Below are 19277 nucleotides of genomic sequence, written 5' to 3' on the forward strand. Positions count from 1 at the left end.
AGACCAATTATAAGAGTGAAACCGTAACCTTATTTAAGAAATATAATGTCTCATTCCATTTATACGATTCTCATTGTTGGTTTTGCATCATAAGTCACTGTTTCTGTGATTAGGAATATGCTTTTGTTCATATTCTATACTTAAACATGGAATATACTACCGATGCTCTGCCGGGCTTGAGTTATCATCACCGGAACTTGGATTGGAACTCAGGTAATATAGGCATCGAAAATCAATGCCGGACACTTCGAATATCGTAGTAACCTCGATTATTTTACTTTAAACAACGTGAAACAGTTTAACAGGATGGCCGAAGTTGTGTCCTAATTGACCTTATAGTTCTTCCTTCACTGTCGGGACGAGTATTAGAGGAGTTCGTTTCCTTGTAGCGAGACCGAAAATCTCATTAACATTGCCATCATCGGTGCTAAATCCGCGAGGCAATTCCCAATCAAAATGAAACAAGAGCTGACCGAGTGCAATCTCGGTAGCGAGACCAAAAGTGTAACCCGGACAACCTCGTCTCCCACCTCCGAACGGTAGGAATCGAAAATCTTGATCCTTGGCACCGACGTCTGGATCGTCGAATCGTTTGGGATTATACTGCAGGGGATGGTCCCATGAAGGGGGATCTCTTCCTATAGCGTAGGTGTTGATAAGGACCCGAGTTTTGGCAGGTATTCTGTTGCCATCGAGGATGCATTCATCCATGGATTTCCGTGGAACCAACAACGGACCGACGGATCGGACCTCTTGTTGCGCTCACTTCATTAGTTCAGGGTGCTTGGCTAACTCTGTCATTGTACATTCTAAGGTTGCCGCTGTTGTATCAGTTCCTGCAACAAACATGTCCAGAAGAAGAGCCTTGAGATTATCAGGGTGCTTTTGCACTTTGAGTAAAACATCTACCAAGTCCTCTTTATTCCCTCCCGAATTCAAATGCTCCTCTATTATCTCATCACAAACTCTCCTCAACTCCTCCAGATTCTTCTTCAGTCTCCTCCTGTACCCACTCACCGACTGAACCCACTCCCACTCGGGGAAAAAATCTCCTACGCTCATCCCCGCGAACAGCTCCTGCGTCTCCGTCAACACCGCCGCCAGATGTCGCTTTTCCCCCTCATCCGACGCCGCCGCCACGCCTCCCGTGAAACGCCTCCCGAACGCCACCCGACAGAGGATGTCGTTCGCTAGCGAGAAGAAAAGCTCGCTGACGTTGACTTCCGATCCTGACCTGGTCGACAACGCGTTTAGTAACCGGTTCACTTATTGATCCCGGACGAGTTGGAACGAGCTGACTCGCCTCGGGCTGAGTAGCTCGGTGACGCCGACTTTTCTAGATTGACGCCAATACGGGCCGTAAGGGGAGAACGTGACGTCGGAGCAGTTGAAGGAGAGGTACTGAGAGGAGACGAGTCGAGGACGGTTCGAGAAGACCTGGTCGTGAGTCTTGAGGACGAGTCGAGCGAGTTCCGGCGAGGAGACGACGATTGTTGGGACCTGGCCGAGACGGAGGTAGATTATCGGACCGAGTTTCTCGGCGAGTTTGGTGAAGGTGTGATGTGGCATGTCTGTGAGGAGGTGAAGGTGACCGATTATAGGGAGACTTGGCGGTGACCGTGAGCTTGCAAGCCATTTCCGCACGTAAGAGATGAAGTAAAGGGCTATGAGGGAAATGAAGAATGTTTGAAGGGTAAAATAGTCCATTTATTTTCGAAATATGGTATCAGCCTCTCAGGTCAAGAGAATGAAAAGACATGAAGACTGAATAAAGTAATAGACACCAGAGAGGTCTTTATAATAATATTTAAAAAATTTAGTTCATTATTATTTTCTTATATTATTCTCGAATTAATGTTATTTTTCTTAATAATTTTTTTTGAATAAATAGGATAAACTACGCAAATGATCACAAAAATTTGAATAAAGTTTCATTTTCCCAATAAACTTTTAAAACTTATAAATTGATCACTAATCTTATCGATTTATAACAAAATAACCGTGTGGCATTATAACAGCCATCAACCTTGATGATGGAAAGCGGAGTTAGATCGTTAAACTCTTACCTAGACCGTCCAACATGAATATCTTGGCCTTTATTGAATGCTTCTCATGCATGAATATTGACCATGCTTAAACCCTAATACTTGGCCACTTTGTCTAGGTAAAAGTTTAACGATCTAACTCAACTTTCCATCATCGAGGTTAACGAATGTTAACACCTAATGATCATTTATTATAAATCAATAACGTTAGTGATCGTTTGCATAAGTTCTGAGCTTATTAGATTTAATTCATTTTGACGACCGTTAATGGCCAAACATAAGTGTTGGAACCATTAATTAATTTGTAAGAAAAAATTGCAAGATATGTAAAGTTTTGGATAAATTTTTAGTTTCGAGTTGTTTAAAAATATAATACAGTAAATGAAAGCTTTTATCTTATTACCAATAGGACCAGTTCAAGTGGTAAGCAAGATCGATCTTAACTATTTTTCAACTCGAGACGAAATTAAAAAAAATAGACCCCCTAATTCAAAAAAAATTAAGAAATGTAATTAATATAAACTTTTTTTTTTAGATTTTTTCATTAAATTAAACAAATAGTAATTCACTACAATATCTAAATTTTCACAAATATATTTAAGCATACAAATACTTATAAAAATATCGTATTCGAACATTTCTTGATACGAAATCATTGATGATAGTGTCAACATCAATGTTTTCCAGCATATTTTTCTCAATACATAACATAACATTTGAAAATAAAATAACGATTTTATCTAGAATTTAAAAATATATAAAAATCAAAAAGAAATAATTTCAAAATATGATCTTACCTATAATTTTAAGAATTATATTCAATATGGTCTTACCTATAGATTTGGAGAATTGACGGTGAGAATTTGGAAAAAATCAAAATTAAAAATATTCAATTAGATTTCTTTTTAGTTTTGAGAAAAAAAATATTGAATTAGAGTTTTATGGATAGCTAAACAGTTTAATAAATTCAATAATTTATTATTTTTAATGAACTCATAGACATCACTATTTTATTTTATAATTTTTTTAATTTTTTTATCAAAACTTAAAAGGAATTATACTAAAAAATTAATTTATGAGCTCTAGGAGGACGTCCCATGCCCTGACCTAAGGCGGGTCCTGGTGGTAAGCAGTTTGATATTGCTTAAGTAATGTCTTAGGTTCAAGCTTTATGCATGTAGAAAATCTCCGTTGGGAGGAAGAGTCGTCCATCAAAATTAGATGTACGATATGAGTCGGTCAAGACTAATTAGGGTGAAACTTTGAAACTACAAGGAAAAAAACGTTATCTTGTTTGTTTGTTTGTTTGTTTTGCTTGCTATACAAGTATGTATATCAAATATGGAATATGTTTTTATTTGTGGTTATAAGAATTATCATTTCTCTAATAAAATATAATTGTACTATACTTAAAACTAAATTTATATATCAACTGAAGTTGATTCGAGTGGTAAGATATTTAATATTAATTAGATAAATTTTGAGTTTGAGTCTTTATATAGGCACAAAATTTCGGTTGAGAGACACATTTGTGCTAGATTTTGGTTTACACGTCCACTCTAATTTTTTTTCTAGAAATAATATAAATAATATTTTTAATTTATATTAATGTAATGGGTAAATTACATTCGTTATCACTTAATTAAAAAGAGAGATTCTAATATGACAATCGATCTTTTAATTTTATTAATTAGATTATTTCACTATTTAAATGATATTAATCAAGCTACAAGCAATTAACATTTAACTGAGAAGATGATGCAACTGTTAAAAAATTTGGTTTAATCACACATTTGGTCACTATTACTTTATTAAAAGTTAGAATCAAATTAATAGAATGTCTAAGTAACATGGACCAAATGTATAACTATACCAATTTTTTCAACTACCACATTACCGTCTCCATTGAGTGTTAACAGTTGGTGGTTTTATTGACATCATTTAAATAGTTAAGTGGTATGATTGACACAATTAAAAGTTGAGTGGTTGGATTAAAATCTTGTCATAATTAAGTGGTCACGGGTGTAGTTTACCCTAATAAAATATACTTTAAACATGATAAAATACATGCTAGAAAACTGCAGAATTTATTATGTTCCAACGTTTTATCACCACTTGTATCATACATGCTTCAACATTCAAGTCCAGAATTGAATGGCAAAATGGCATTTCAATCCAATGAAAATGGAAGTACTCTACTTACAGATATTACCTATAACAGCAAAGGATCGGTTTCTGCGCCGTTGATGTGATTCCGTGCTACGCAAACAATCCTTGATCGATCATGTAATATTCCGCGGGATCGAACAGATGCTCGTGATCGAACCTTGGTGCATCATACAAGTGAAACGGCATTTCGGGTATCGTTGCTGGATTGTTATACTCGGTGCAGTCGAAACCCTGGAGAGCGGAATTCATGGCATAACAATCATCTTGAAGCCAACAGAGTTGCAAGTCCTCGACTCCTAGTCCGTCGTACAGGTTTCTCGGTGAAAATTCCGACTCCGTGAGGTGGTTTGGAATGATGTCCTGACTTTTCATGCTTGATGTAGAAGTGCAAATGGACTCGAAAACTTGATCATTAAGCGTATGGCTCTCACCGGCTGCTTCTGTTGGAGTCGAATGTTTGATGTGATCGCTTCTGTACTCGTCACACATAGGCTTAAATTCAAATCCACTACTGGTACCCGTTTTTTCGGTTACGGAAGGTCCAGGGCCAACTGGTACGGCAGGTTGTAGATATTTGGTCAGCAAATCATGCTGCAAACCAGGTAGCGGATGTTGGTTGATTCTGTTTTCTAATTGCAACTGTTCATACTCTTGTTTGAATTGAATCTCATGAACTTCATTCCAGGAGTACTGCACCGTGTCAGTAGAACCGAATGATGCCAAGTTTACAACCGAATCAACTGATCCATGGGAATGATCGAAGCTTATCTGCAAACTCTTGCCTTTATGAGGATCAGGAATGTCGATAGAAAATGTTCCTTTGGACTCTGCCATTGGCCCTGAAGTAATTCCTTTTCCATCACCTTCGTGGCCTTTGAGATCGACATCCGGGACACATGAGTTATTCACGGAAAAACTAAAGCTGCCATTAGACACATTGTCCTGTATCACATTCATTGAGTTATGGAGACCAGAACCGGAGGTTGAATCTTTCGAAGATGGATCCGAATGCTTTATTCCGATAAATGAGTTCTTTATATCGCATTCCTTCTGCAGCCTACTCAAGTAGAGGCGGTACTTCTGCACAAGAGAATTTTTCTTGATGAGAATCTCTGTCGTGTTGATCTCAAATAATCCGAAAAAAGTAAAATAAACCGAGCATGTTTTTCCTCGAAAACACTCTTTTCTACCCAAAAAAGGAGGAGCTATTTACCTGCAAGTGGCTGGCAACATTTTCTCTCGTTAGCCACGGTACATTCATCAGAGCGAGTATCTTCTTAGGTCCTACTTCTGTCAAACAGACATTAAAATGAGGTTTTATGATGTATTATTGACGGAAAAGGCTTTGGGATATTGCTCGAATTCTGTGACGATAATCTAGAGCTTAACCTTTAAAACCGAAAATTTGAATTCCAATCATACTTACTATCAAATCCAATCTGATTTACTGCCTTGACGAATCTTTGGTGAAGGTCTACTGTCCAAGCAACTCTGGCTTTCTTGGTGGATGAAGGATCAACGAGGTCTTTATCGTCATGTTTGTTGTCAGCGTCTTTTCTTTTCCTTCCCGAGGTTGAATCTTCTGCACCAAGGAAGTGCCCATCATCGAACAGCTCGGAGCAGCTTCTTGTCATATGAATACTTTCGATGCCTTCCAGACTTTCAATGTCTCTCACCTCATGTATCTTCTTTCTGAACACATGCTGCCATATATTCCGAAGCTCTTTCATTCTAATAGGTTTTAGAAGGTAATCGCAGGCGCCATGCTGAACACCTTTCATCACTCTTCTTGTTTCTCCATTGACGGACATCACTGTCACATAACACGAACGGAGCTTGTGAGTAGATGTTTTGATCCAATTCGAAGGGGGGGGGGGGAGGGGGGAAACAGAACAGACAACATTTACAATAGAGAACTGACTAATGACAGGTAAATCCATTTCGAGTCCAACGTGTTCGAGAAGTTTAAAACCATCCATGTCGGGCATGTTAACGTCACTGATTACGATGTCATAACCATTCTTCCTTTCACGAAGCAAGTTCAGGGCTTCTCGTGCAAGACAACATGTAGTCACTGAAACAAGCCAAAGCACCAAAAAAGAATGTCAGGATAGTATAAAAATACATTCCAATGCTTAATTTATCGTCCGAAAAACGGCTAAAAAATCCCACATCAGATTTGTAATCGTTCGAAACCTACCATATCCTTGTTAAAAACATCTTTAATCTAACTGCAACGATGATATTCGGAGACCATCTGAAGTTACACAGTTAAAGCATCTAGAGAAAAAGGCTAACCAATACCAAAACAGGAACACAGTAAACTTGTTAGGCAAGCCAACCTCTGGCCTGTTAGACCCTGGATGCAACTACCTCGAGTCGAGCTTCAGCCAAGGATTTTCGTTTTTCCGCTTCAAGTTTAAACAGATTTCAGTAGTTTTGGCTAAAGTCAAGCTCATTAATACATCCACCAAATCTTGTTCAAACACTAACACCAGTAAAGCTGATAATCAAAGACATTCCCAGCTCTCAGTACAATCCATCAAGTTAAAAATTCAGCGCAAAGGGTGACAGGAGTTTCTCGAACTTCCCGATTGATCAACCGAATCATAATCTCGGCCATCGGTGTATGTTCCTAGTTTAACTAAGATTAGTTAACTACATAGAATCCCATCAATCTCCTCCATGTTAGCAAGATATCAAACCAAACAACACTAATAAAATCACACACACACACATATATACACACAGAGAGACATATAAAAGGCAGACTTTTCAAATTAGTCACTCCAATTTCATTATCCAGTATTAGAAATGAACCAAAAATAACACTCCTATGACATTTATAGGGGATAACAACATTCTAAAATGATCCATAGCCTTAATCTCTCAATTAAATCATGTGTTTTCAACTTTAAATGGAACACACACACATACAAAACATCAAGAACAGAAGAATGAAAACATCCCTACACACTAACAAAGCTCTAATCTCCTGTCCATGGAATCAAAAACAAAAACCCATATTAAAAAAATACAAGAATTGTTCACAGCAAAACAAAAAGAAAATGAACAGTGGTGCATTAAAACAAACACAAAGAAGTCATAAGCTACTGTTGTGACCTTCGTAAAAACACTTTTTGAGCATCTTTTCAAGGATCTTCAACCAGGTAGGATCGTCATCGACGACGAGAACACGGAGGCCGGCAGGAAAGGCGTCGGTTCGAGGAGAAGAGAAGTTGGTTTCGACCACCATGATTGTGTAGTACTATATGTTTTCCTGTGGTGAGTAAGGCTTCGTTTTGAGGATCCAATGGCTAAAAAAGGGTGAAACCTAGTGTTTTGAGTTCGAAAGCGAGTTAGAGGAAACGGGGAAGAAGATGGGATTGGGTTGGGTTTTAAGGGATGAGAAGAACCGAAACCATGGAGCTATCGAATACTTGGCGCCGGCTACTTAACGGTCCCAGTATACTCCACATTCACAATTTTTTTAAATAATTAGCAAACATATTCGCATGGGTAAATAACAAAATTATAGATCAGCTTTCTTTTGACTCTTATTTTACTCACTAAAGGTTTGGGGTAAATTATGTATTTAGTATCTAGCTATCAATTTTGATATGTTTTAGTACTTAACGTTCAATTTTTTCAAAATCATACCTGACGTTTAGTTTTTATTTCGTTTTAGTTCCTTGTCGTTAAAAACTCAACGGGGATTTTCACGTGACACTTTTTTATATGTAAATCGAATCATTCATCAGTCGACTATCTTCTCACTCCTATTTTGGTCACTAAAGTTTAATTGGTTTTAATTTAATCACTTTAACTTTCTAATTAACTTTTTATAGGTAATTTAGCTCAAATTACACAGACATGACATGTGGCACATGTGACACATGGGCATCATTAGATGGAGGGTTAAATTTATTTTTAATTTATTAAAAATATGACTAAATTGAGAGAATAAGTAAATAATAGAAATCGAATTTAAGATTATTCCAAAATATTTAACTGTTAACTACAATTATCTGGACAAAACACAAACATAAATAATCGATCACGCAGTTAACCCTAATAATATTATCACAAAATTCACCAAGATAATGTGAAGGTGACTACGACCACCACAACAACAAAAACCACACTTAAATTTTAATGCAAGATCTAATACGATTTAAATATAATTTAGATTAATTAATTTTAAAATCAAACATGCTTAATTCGACCAAATTTAAAAATAATTAATAAAATATTTTTATTTAAGTTTAAATAATGAAAAGAATTACCATTGGATCAGACCAGAATCTATATCTATTTGAATATATATATATTAAAATAAAAGTCTTAAAAAGGTCTGTTAAAGTACACTCTTATCTTCTCATTTGACTATTTTTTTTTTCATAAGCTTTTCATTGCTGTATGTCTGTAATTAAAAAATAAAATAATTCAAACACTAGCTGGTAATGGAAGAATAATATAAAGAAATTCCTTTAGATATTCTCTGTATAAATTCCTCTAAAATTAAAGCATATTTTTGTACTTTGAAAGTTGACAGAAAAATACTACTTGCAATAAGTAGAAGTTAGCAAAAAAAATTTAGGCTGAAGTACATAAATGGTCCCCTGATTATAAGATATTACTTTTTTTGAGTCCTCCGACTATCAAAAGTTTCAAAATTTCAAACGACTATCGTGTCTCGATATCAAATTAAAATGTAGGTCAAATCGTCATCAGTTTTTAATAGAAAATGATGAGTTTTGAACCTAATGAATAGTCAAGTGACCATTTTATAACTTTTAATAGTTAATGAACTAAATAAAGCAATATCATATAATTTAGGGACTGTTTTGTAATTTTTTATAGTTTAAGGACTTAATAAAGTAATATTCTATATAATCAGGGACCATTTGGTGTACTTTACCCAAGTTTTTAAATGTAATAATAAATAATTTGGCATTTTTAAGTAATATATTAAACTTAAATATTGTATATAATAAAAAAGAAAAATATATCTTCTAAGAAAGGTTTTGAGGTTGTTGATAGTCAAATGAAATATCTATGTTCCTCTTATCCTATCGTAAGGAAAATATTAGATGGATCCGATTCATCACATCATTCGTGATCATAACTCATAATATTTTTACATTTTATTTTTTTTCAAGGTAAAGATTCACCTATTTCCTACATGTAAATAAAGAGTAGACAGTTATTTGGAAATTATTTCAAAATCGACGGATAAGATTCACTGGGACCATGAATGACATGGTGAGTCGACACCATAAAATAATTTTTCGTTATAAGAGGATATTTCTTCTTTTTATATTTTTTTGTGTGTTTGTTTTATCAGAAACGAAAGAATAATTTGATGGCAAGAGATGAATTTATAAAATCATAAGAGACAAAAATATATTATAAGTAGATGATTGATATTAATATCTTTATGAGATGATCGATATTAATATATTTATTAATTTTATTTTGATTTTTATCAGACGATTGATATTAATATTTTTATTATTTTTTTATTAGTGATAAATTTAATAATCTATCTAAAATAATAAATACATTTGGTCTCTAGAAGACTTAATGTATCTTCCTTTATTTATACTAAGATCTTTATTGACTATTAAAATGAAGAATCATAGTGGCACTTTTGGATTGCAAAATATATATATATAATAATATAAATAAATAAAAAATTAACTCTGAATTTAATTAGAATTTTGGTGGCTGTCGAGTGTCGACTATAGAATAAAAAAAAAGGTAAACAATGTATTTAATACCAAAACTATAAGTTTTGATTTATTTGAGTATCAAAACTTTCAGTTTTTTCAAATTCATACCTAACGTTAAGTTTTCGTTTCATTTTAGTATCTCGCCGTTAAAAACTTAATATGATTAGTACCTAAACTGTCAGTTCTGGTCCACTTCAGTACCTAAGTTTTCTATTTTTTTTAAAACTTAATGTTATATTTTGAACGGGATACTAAAATAAAAAACTAAACTTTAAGTATAATTTTTAAAAAACTAAAAGTTTAAGTACTGAAACAGATAAAAATTTATAATTTAGATACTAAACGTTAGTTTACCCTAAAAGAGCCTGGAAAAAAAATCGAGTCTCCACGTATTTCCCGACAGTTTTTTGTTCTTACAAATATTTGTTTTGATTGTAATATTTTTCAGACAAGACTTTTGGATCGTCAGAATTTTAGACACAGTAAAAGGAAATGGAAAAAAAGCTTTCGAAGAAAAACATCATTTGTCAACTCAAACTCAAACTCGGGAGACCTGCCCACGTGACAGTCTCCTCGTCATTGGAGCGTGTTCCCCACGCTTCCCAAATTGCCTTTTATTTAATACCCCTTTACATTATTTATTTAATCAACAATATTAATATTCTATAAACTTTTATTGTTTCCATTTATTACTGCTTAAATTTGTTTTGTGTGAATTAAAGGTTTTTAATTTTTATGTTTGGACATTATATTTGACAATATGCTAGTATGTCGATGTAACATATTTGATAACATATCGATCGGTTAAGATAACGTTTATTTATTATTTGTTAACTTTTTTCTAGTTTTGAATTTTAAAATTGAATTTGGATATACTATTTACGCTAGGAGATAATTTTCTCGTGACGTTTGATTCTGATTTACGATTTTCGATAATTTTTTAATATTTTAATCTCATATATGTTCATATCTATATTTTATTCAATTTTTTTATGAGTTTTTAACATTTTTTAGTATGTTTCTTATATGATATCGAGTAGCGAGTTTCTTGTTTGCAACAAAATGTCCTAATTATATGTTCATTGTAGTGTTAGATTTTATCTGTTTTTTTTTAATAATACATGCGTTTTATATTTGCATTAACGTAATTTTTTCAAATAAAATCACATACATCAAAAATGTTATTTTAGGGTTTAATCAACTTACATATAAATCACAATACTTAATATTTATTTATACGGATAAATTTCTATTAAAAAAGTCCATCTAAAAAGAAATCAAATCAAATCAAATCAAATTTTCTACTCTTCATCGATGCATGAAGAGAAAAGTAGAGTTTTATACTTTGATCCGTATCATCTCGAGCTCGCTCGTCAACATAAATCTTCATTTTTAACTGCTACTTTAAATGAATTTTTCTTAGTAACCCTAACACAATTAAAAAATTAAACCACTCCACTCTAATAATATTTTTAATATTTTGGAGGGCATATAGATAGGGTAAGTGGGCATCTATATCCTCCATGAACTTCATTTCAATGGAGCACCAATAAGTCACCTCACCACCCTAGCCAGCCAAACCAATAACCTCTCCCCTCCAATTTCTATCTACTAATGGAACATTACAAAGCAATTTTTTGATGAAGACTTGAGAACAATCTTGAACCTTATTACTAAAATTTAAATAAAGGGTAATACATACATTTAAATTAATCGGAGTGAAATTATCATTAAATAAATTTAAGGTTCGAATTTCAGAACTTATTGAATGGTCCAAGTGATAGAGGGGAGTGTTATTCTCCTTAAAAGTTTTGAAACCGAGTAGTTATATTTGTAACGCGTGTACGTTATTAAAACATACTAAGAGTATATATGAACATATACTATCATATAATTATATCGGATTATAAAAATTAAAAATGAAAACCCAAATGGTTTGTAAAAGGGGAGTGGTGGGGGTTGTGTGCATGATTGGTGAGTCCATGCAACATCTCTTAAGTGGGATTTATTCTTTTAATTAATTTAATTAAAAGTTTAGAATATAGCTTTACTCTGATTATATTGTTCTATTGTGATTAAGGGCTTTGTTCTTAGCTGTTTTTATTCTCTTATCTCTTTTTAATTAGCTGTAGATTTCGGAGGAGATGCTGAATTATGAAAAATGCTGCAATATAGTCCTCCAAAATTTTAATATAATATTTTTTAATTTTAATATTAATTAAATATTATTCTTCTTCTAATTTTTAGATTTAAGTATTTAATAGATATTCGTTCTCCCGACGTAAAATAGTTTCACTATCCACAATGCTTATTCTTGTCTCTGTCCCCGGTAGGAACGAACACTCAATCGAATCGAGTTAAAAAATTTTGAGTTTGTCAGGCCGATGAGTTGTATCTTAGGATTCGAACTTTATTTCAGTTTCTTAATTGAATTTATGAAATTCGAGTTGAATCGAATAAAATTTTCGAGTTTCTTTTCAAATTATAGTATAAATATTTATAATTTTATGATGCGGGATTTGTCTTATTCAACAACTTTCTCTAACTATATATATATATATTCACATTCTTTTTTTTTTTGTGTTGTGATGTTATTTAATAAATCAAATACCATAAAAAAATATAAAATATATTTATAATTTTATCTTTTTAAGAATATATTTCGGAGACAATGTATTGACATAAATATGAATTGATCGACGAAAAGAAAGAATCTACAAAAAATTACAATAAATAACCAAATTTCATAAAATGCAAAGTTGATACATTAAATTGTAGAAAGTGTAAATCTATTGTTAAAAATAAAAGTTGAGGTTGCGTACCAACAATCAGTTGGTCTAGTGGGACGATGCACCAAATTCCTTAAGCGAGGTCAGGAGTTTAAATCCTGGCGTTAGCGTATGAATCAAACTGGATTGGGAGTGTGATTTTACAGCGGTTGATTAGCATTTGATTGTTAATCGAAAAATATATTAAAATTAATTTAAAAATATATTTATTTTTTAATTTTTAATCGATTTCAGACACATTGTCTAAACTTAAATCTTTGAACAACTTAACATGAAATATTACTTGGTAATAAAAAGTAAATTTATTAATTAAATGGGCTTGATGGACTTGATTGAAATAAAAATTTTATGGTCCAAATCAAACTTAGATTATGTAAAAGATTTATTTGGATAAAACCCCAAAAGCCCAGAGGTATGTAGACCAATCTTTGTGCAAATATCCCACATTTTTTTGAAACCCAAAGGAAAAATAGAATTTACTCATTCTTTTTCTAGTTTTTAAATTTATTGATATTAAAATTTTAATTTTAGATTTATATAATATTTAAATTTTAATAATAATTTTAAAATTTTAAGTTTTGGATGGGGTCGAATTTTTTATCGTCTCAACGTAATTCAAAAAATAAAGTTTAATATGTACGAACTGAGTAATTTTTATGATAAAATAATTGTTATTATTTCTTGAAAACTCGATTTCGAACACTATAGACATTAAAATTGTAGATGTTATGTTTCTTGAAGACTCGAATTCGAACACCACATATAATGATTTTGTCCGGACAATGATTGAATTTTGCTTAGATAATTTCAACATAAAGCAATTATTAATATATAATGGTTTTGTTTTTCTTGTTGCTAGGCTTGTAAATGAACCGAATGTTCAGCGAGCCATTCGTGAATTGTTCGGTGAGAAGTTCGTTTATATTTGTTTATTTATTAAACGAACGAACATGAATAGAGGGCTCGTTCGTTCATTTAGGTTCGTGAATTTTTGGTCATATGTTCGTTCGTTCATGTTCATTCGTTTATGTTCGTTTATATTCGTTCGTTTATGCTCATTTACGTGCGTTCATTTATGTTCAACCCAATCTCTATAAATTCATTTAAAATATTAAAGCCCAATAAATTTAAATCTAATACACATAAATATTTTAAAATTCAATTAATTTTAAATACAAATAAAAAACTCAAAATAATTAAATAAAATATAATACTAAAATTGTTAGGAAAAAAAACTATTTTCATTTATGTTCTTTTATTGTGTTCGTTTACGTTCATTAGTTTGTGTTCGTTAACGTTCGTTTATTGTGTTCATTTATGTTCGTTTACATTCGTTCGTTTATATTTGTTAATTTGTGTTCGTTTATCATTTAAAGGAACGAACATGAACGAACACGAATAAGCTATATTCCTTAACGAACGAATATGAACAAGCAATATTCCTTAATGAACGAATATGAATAAATTTTTTATTCGTTTATGTTTGTGTTCGTTTATTTATTTGGTTAAAGTTAAACGAACAAACGTAAATATATCCGGTTGGTGTTCGTTTGGGTCGTTTAGAGGCCTACTTGTTGCACGAGTGTAATTAATAGTATAATATATACGTTTCATTCCCAGTAGCATCCTTCTTTATAATCACAAAAGTTGAGGCGGAGGAAGAACAGAAAACCCTTTTTTTCTCAGAAAAAGAGAGAGAAATTCTCTGTGTTGTTCTCGGGGGATTAGGTTCTCAGAAAAGGAAGAAGGAGCCACCTGCTTTATCTTTGTACATTCTTTGTTTTGGGAGATGGTGTATTATCAGTTTTCCAGGTCTTCTTATCAGGACTCTTTGAAAATACTAGAGGCTGATATACGACATGCTAGTTCTATGTAAGTTTTCTTTTCTGGGTTTTCAGTTTTCTGGGGAATTTAGTGTTCTGATTTCTTTATCTTCACCATCCCTGTAATGGGGTTTTTGAACTGTTTTTGTTTCTGTTTATTAGTTGCTTTAGCTGCTTTTGATGATCGTAATCATGATGAATTAATTTTTATAATCTTTGGTATTGTGGCTACTGGACTTGTTGGTATTTTGATTATTATTTAACTCATTGGAGCTGAAGTGAATTTCTGCTATTTAATGGTATGTCAATGTTGTATGTTTATGATAAGATTTTAGTTCAAAAACAAATAGAAGTTGGGGAATTTGGCCTTTAATTTTTGGTATAACTTTAGGCCGTTTGCGCTGCTCGGATGATTGGTTTAGAATGTCATTTAGATGTCTCCGTTCAGGTTGTAGGGCTGCTGCGGTTCCGAGGGCCAAGAGTGGTGCTCATCTTCAAATGAAATTAGTGTACAACCAGTTGGCCCCCTCTCTTCCTGTTTTTGCTACAATGGATGGATAATTCATGTATATATTTACTCCCTAGATATCTAGACCTCTTCCATGTACTTGTATACATGGTTCGTCCATCTTCCCCCAGCTTATTTCGATTCTTAAAGGACGGCGGCTCCTGTTATTTCCGTATGTATTTACACGTTCCCTTTCTTCGTTTCTGGCTTATGTGCTATTGGTACATGCAGATGGGAGATCAGAGGTGTCTACTCATGGAAGGAAGGCAACAATTAGGGAGTTTTATGGTAAGCATATAGTGAGTGTGTGTGTATTTTCATAGTTTTATGAGCTTAAAATTTGCTGTTTTTATGATTCATTTGCCTTATCATCATCGTGTTCGCTAATTAACCGAGTTGTAGGTGTTATATTGCCATCTCTTCAGAGGCTCCATGGCTGCTTGGGAGAGTTGGATGATGATAAGGAAAGGGGATTTACGATAGATAGTTATGGCCAAAAGAGAATTGGGAATGTTGATCGGGAAAGGGAAGATGAATGTGGGATTTGCTTGGAGCCTTGCACCGAAATGGCGTTACCATTTTTTGTCATGCAATGTGCATCAAATGCTTACCAACTAAACCAGATAAAAGAGTACAATATTAGAATTCCCGGACGGCGCCAACTTGTAGGATCAGCTAACTCGTAGAAGGAAAGTGAGGGGACCAAGACTGGTAGCGTAACTGCCTGCATTCAAGAATCAAGCCCCACACCAACTAAGTCATCAATGTGAATAGTATTTCCCATGCTTTTCTTTTTGCCCTCCCGATTTCAGGTTTTGACTTTATTAGTCTGGATCGACTCGCATCGCACAGTTAATTATGATGAGTGAGTCATCTAAAGAAATTATTTTACATACTCAGGGATACGAACTCAATACTTATTTAAACGATATTAAATTACCTATCACTGGAATCAATCATGTGGCCATTATTACCATGCTTTTCATTAGTATTGTATATAAAATAAAATTGAAGGGAGCACACATAAGGTTAAGCTTAATGTATGTATGATATACTATCATCTCTCATCCATAGGTATAGGTAGGGATGGGCACCGGATTTGAACCCGATGGGTTCCGCCCTGATTCGACTCAATTGGGTTGAAGTTTTTTAAAAGAAATTTGGGTTCGAGTCAGATTTTTAAAGAATAGGTTCGGGTCGGGTAAGATTTGAGTTTAAGGAGAAAAAATAGACCAGACCCAAACTGACAAATAATATAAAAATATATTATATATTTAGGGGTAATTATAATAGTATTTATCTTTATATTATTTTTTAATTAAGTCCCTATTTATTAAATAAAATTAATAATTTTATATTATTTCGGGTTGGGTTGAATTAGAGTCGGGTAGCGTTTCGAGTCGGGTGGAATTACTCTAAACTCGGGTCGGGTTGATTGAAAACCCGACCAATGCCATCCCTAGGTATAGATAGTGTTTTTCCAATAGAATATTTTTTATTATTTCAAAAAATTATTAAGATTTAATATTCAATATTGATAAAAAAATTCTATTGAGTTGTCTTTGTATTAAAAAAAAGAAAGTTGTTTTGTTAGATGTATCGGGTTCGAGTAATTACGTATGTATGTATGATGTATATATATCTTATTAATAAACTAAGAAAATTCTGAATATATACTATTTAGAAGCACTTCAAGTTAATAAAAAAATATTGATCAAAAAATTTAATTGATTCAATTCTCGGTTTAACTAAAAATTGTCAATTAGAGAGCTCATTTGGATGCAAGAAGTTTAGAGGGATTTAATTGATGTTTTGGGAAAACTTTGAGTACCCTTTTGCCATAACATTGTTGAACAGTCAAAACAAGACATGACAAGCTCTCCCAGGTTTCAGTAAACAGTGTCGTGTGAAGTAGTTAACTAGGGTGATTTTCAGCTCATCTGCTTCACCCACTTCTTCCCCTTTTTCATTTATAAAATTCATCACCTTCCCCCAACTGTTTCTGCCTAACAGGATTCTTTAAAGATTCCCCCTTTTTTATTTTTCTGCACTCTTTTTATATTCCCCTTAGATTTTTCACACAAATTTCAAGTTTTTTTCATCGACAATATCCATGGAAACCTGTTTCTTCGATGCTCTAAAGGCTCAGCCTTTCTGGGTCATTTTCCTTTTCACTCTGGGTTCTTTATCAATCTTCAAATCCTCATTTGTTTTCCTCAAATGGGTGTGGGTCAATTTCCTCAGACCGGGAAAAAACCTCAAGAAATACGGCTCATGGGGTCTCATCACTGGTCCAACCGATGGCATAGGCAAAGGTTTCGCCTTTCAGCTGGCTAAGAAAGGGCTTAATCTCGTCTTGGTGGGCCGTAATCCAGATAAGCTCAAAGATGTTTCCGATTCGATCTTGGCCAAGCACGGCAAGATTCAGATCAAAACCGTCGTCGTGGACTTCACCGGCGATCTAGATGAAGGCGTGAAGAGGATAAAAGAGACCATTGAAAGGTTGGATCTTGGGGTTCTGATTAACAACGTTGGGATCTCGTATCCTTACGCAAGATTCTTCCATGAAGTTGATGAAGGGCTGTTGAGGGATTTGATTAAGGTCAATGTTGAAGGTACCACAAAGGTCACTCAAGCTGTTTTGCCTGGGATGGTGAAGAGGAAGAGAGGTGCCATTGTGAATATTGGCTCGGGTGCTGCCATTGTTATACCTTCTGATCCACTTTATGCTGTTTATGCTGCTACTAAGGCGTGAGTGTTTTTTTTTTTACATTTTTGCATTGTTTAAATTTGGGTGTTTGTTGTTTTTAGCAACTGAAGTTGATGGGTATTGTTTTCAGGTATATTGATCAATTCTCTAGGTGCCTTTATGTTGAATACAAGAACAGTGGGATTGATGTTCAGTGTCAGGTAATGTTTGCTAATACATGCCTATGATTTACATTGAAAGGTTGAAACTTGAACCCACAGGTGAGATTCCAGATATGGGTTAGGCTAAATCTGTGTTATTCGGATTCGGGTTTGTGTCGGATGCAAGTATGGTTAGCCTTTTCGAAGTTAATTTCATGTATTTGGAGGTTCTTTATAGTTCGAGTAACATTGGTCTACTGTTTAGTATCGACATCTAAGAGGGAGGGTTATCGCTAAATTGTTTTAGGAAGTCTATCCATTTGTATGATCACAGGATAAAAGTTTGAGCTTCTATGAGTTTGATGTATATAGGTCAGTTGACGAATGCTATAGCTTTACACAGATGAGATGTTGTACCTTAACACTGTCGCAAATATCGAGCCCTGCTGAACTCTCATGCATCGGCTTTCTCTGATCAATCAAGGGGTTTCCTGATGCAGGTTCCATTGTACGTTGCAACAAAAATGGCATCAATCAGAAGATCGTCCTTCTTTGTTCCATCGACAGACGGGTATGCTCGTGCAGCCATGCGGTGGATAGGCTATGAACCTCGTTGCACGCCCCACTGGCCCCATTCCATCCTCTGGGGCTTGGCTCATTCACTGCCGGAGAGCGTGGTTGATGCATGGCGCTTGCGCTTCTGTCTCGGCATTCGAAAGAGGGGACAACTCAAAGATTCTAGGAAGAAGGAATGAAAAGGCTAGGATCAATGTGCCTTTGGCTCCTTTCAACTTCTTGAGATGTACTTTTCCCCCTTCATGTTTATTTTTAAAATTTAATTATGAACTCTTTTGATAATTATGTCTTTAAATTTAATTGTGACACTTCCATTAAAGTATTCAATTAAAATAATATTAATTGTTAGAGGATTCAATTAGAATGTTCTTAAAGATTAGGACTAATTTGAAATCTAGATATAATTTGAGACGTGTGGTATAATCAACTCTTGTACAATAATAATATAGAAAGTGATGATACATATACTTCAGTAGACATTTGACGATACATAGGTATTATATAAACATCACACTAAATATTTTAGGGTAAACTACACATTTAGTACCTAAACTATCATTTTTAATCCCTTTTAATACCTAAATTTTTAATTCTTTCAAAAATATACCCAACGTTTAGTTTTTATTTCATTTTAGTCCCCCATTGTTAAAAACTTAACGCATTTAGTACTTAAACTATCAGTTTTGATTCGTTTTAGTACATAACATTAAATTTTGAACACGGGTACTAAAAAGAAACAAAAACTAAACTTTGGGTATTGTTTTGAAAATATTAAAAGTTTA

General features: G+C 33.6%; 2 protein-coding genes and 1 pseudogene across 2 annotated transcripts; 1 reads left to right on the forward strand and 2 right to left on the reverse strand.

Annotated features, from left to right (window-relative positions):
- Positions 1 to 199: 199 nt before the first annotated feature.
- Positions 200 to 17843, reverse strand: LOC120149482 (annotated as a pseudogene).
- Positions 4150 to 7708, reverse strand: LOC120149480 (two-component response regulator ARR11-like). The gene is made up of 5 exons (XM_039162256.1): positions 7338 to 7708; positions 6136 to 6288; positions 5641 to 6027; positions 5428 to 5504; positions 4150 to 5294 (listed from the first exon to the last, which is right to left on the reverse strand). Exons 1-5 carry the CDS (start codon positions 7468 to 7470, stop codon positions 4305 to 4307), a joined length of 1740 nt encoding a protein of 579 aa, XP_039018187.1. The 5' UTR covers positions 7471 to 7708; the 3' UTR covers positions 4150 to 4304.
- On the forward strand, positions 17168 to 18777 carry LOC120149483 (very-long-chain 3-oxoacyl-CoA reductase 1-like). The gene is made up of 3 exons (XM_039162258.1): positions 17168 to 17820; positions 17910 to 17979; positions 18420 to 18777. The coding sequence occupies exons 1-3, from the start codon at positions 17183 to 17185 to the stop codon at positions 18672 to 18674; spliced, it is 963 nt and encodes a 320-aa protein (XP_039018189.1). The 5' UTR covers positions 17168 to 17182; the 3' UTR covers positions 18675 to 18777.
- Positions 18778 to 19277: the final 500 nt, after the last annotated feature.

Source organism: Hibiscus syriacus, unplaced genomic scaffold (assembly GCF_006381635.1).
Source record: "Hibiscus syriacus cultivar Baekdansim isolate YM2019G1 unplaced genomic scaffold, ASM638163v2 tig00111005_pilon, whole genome shotgun sequence".
NCBI classification, from domain to species: Eukaryota; Viridiplantae; Streptophyta; class Magnoliopsida; order Malvales; family Malvaceae; genus Hibiscus; species Hibiscus syriacus.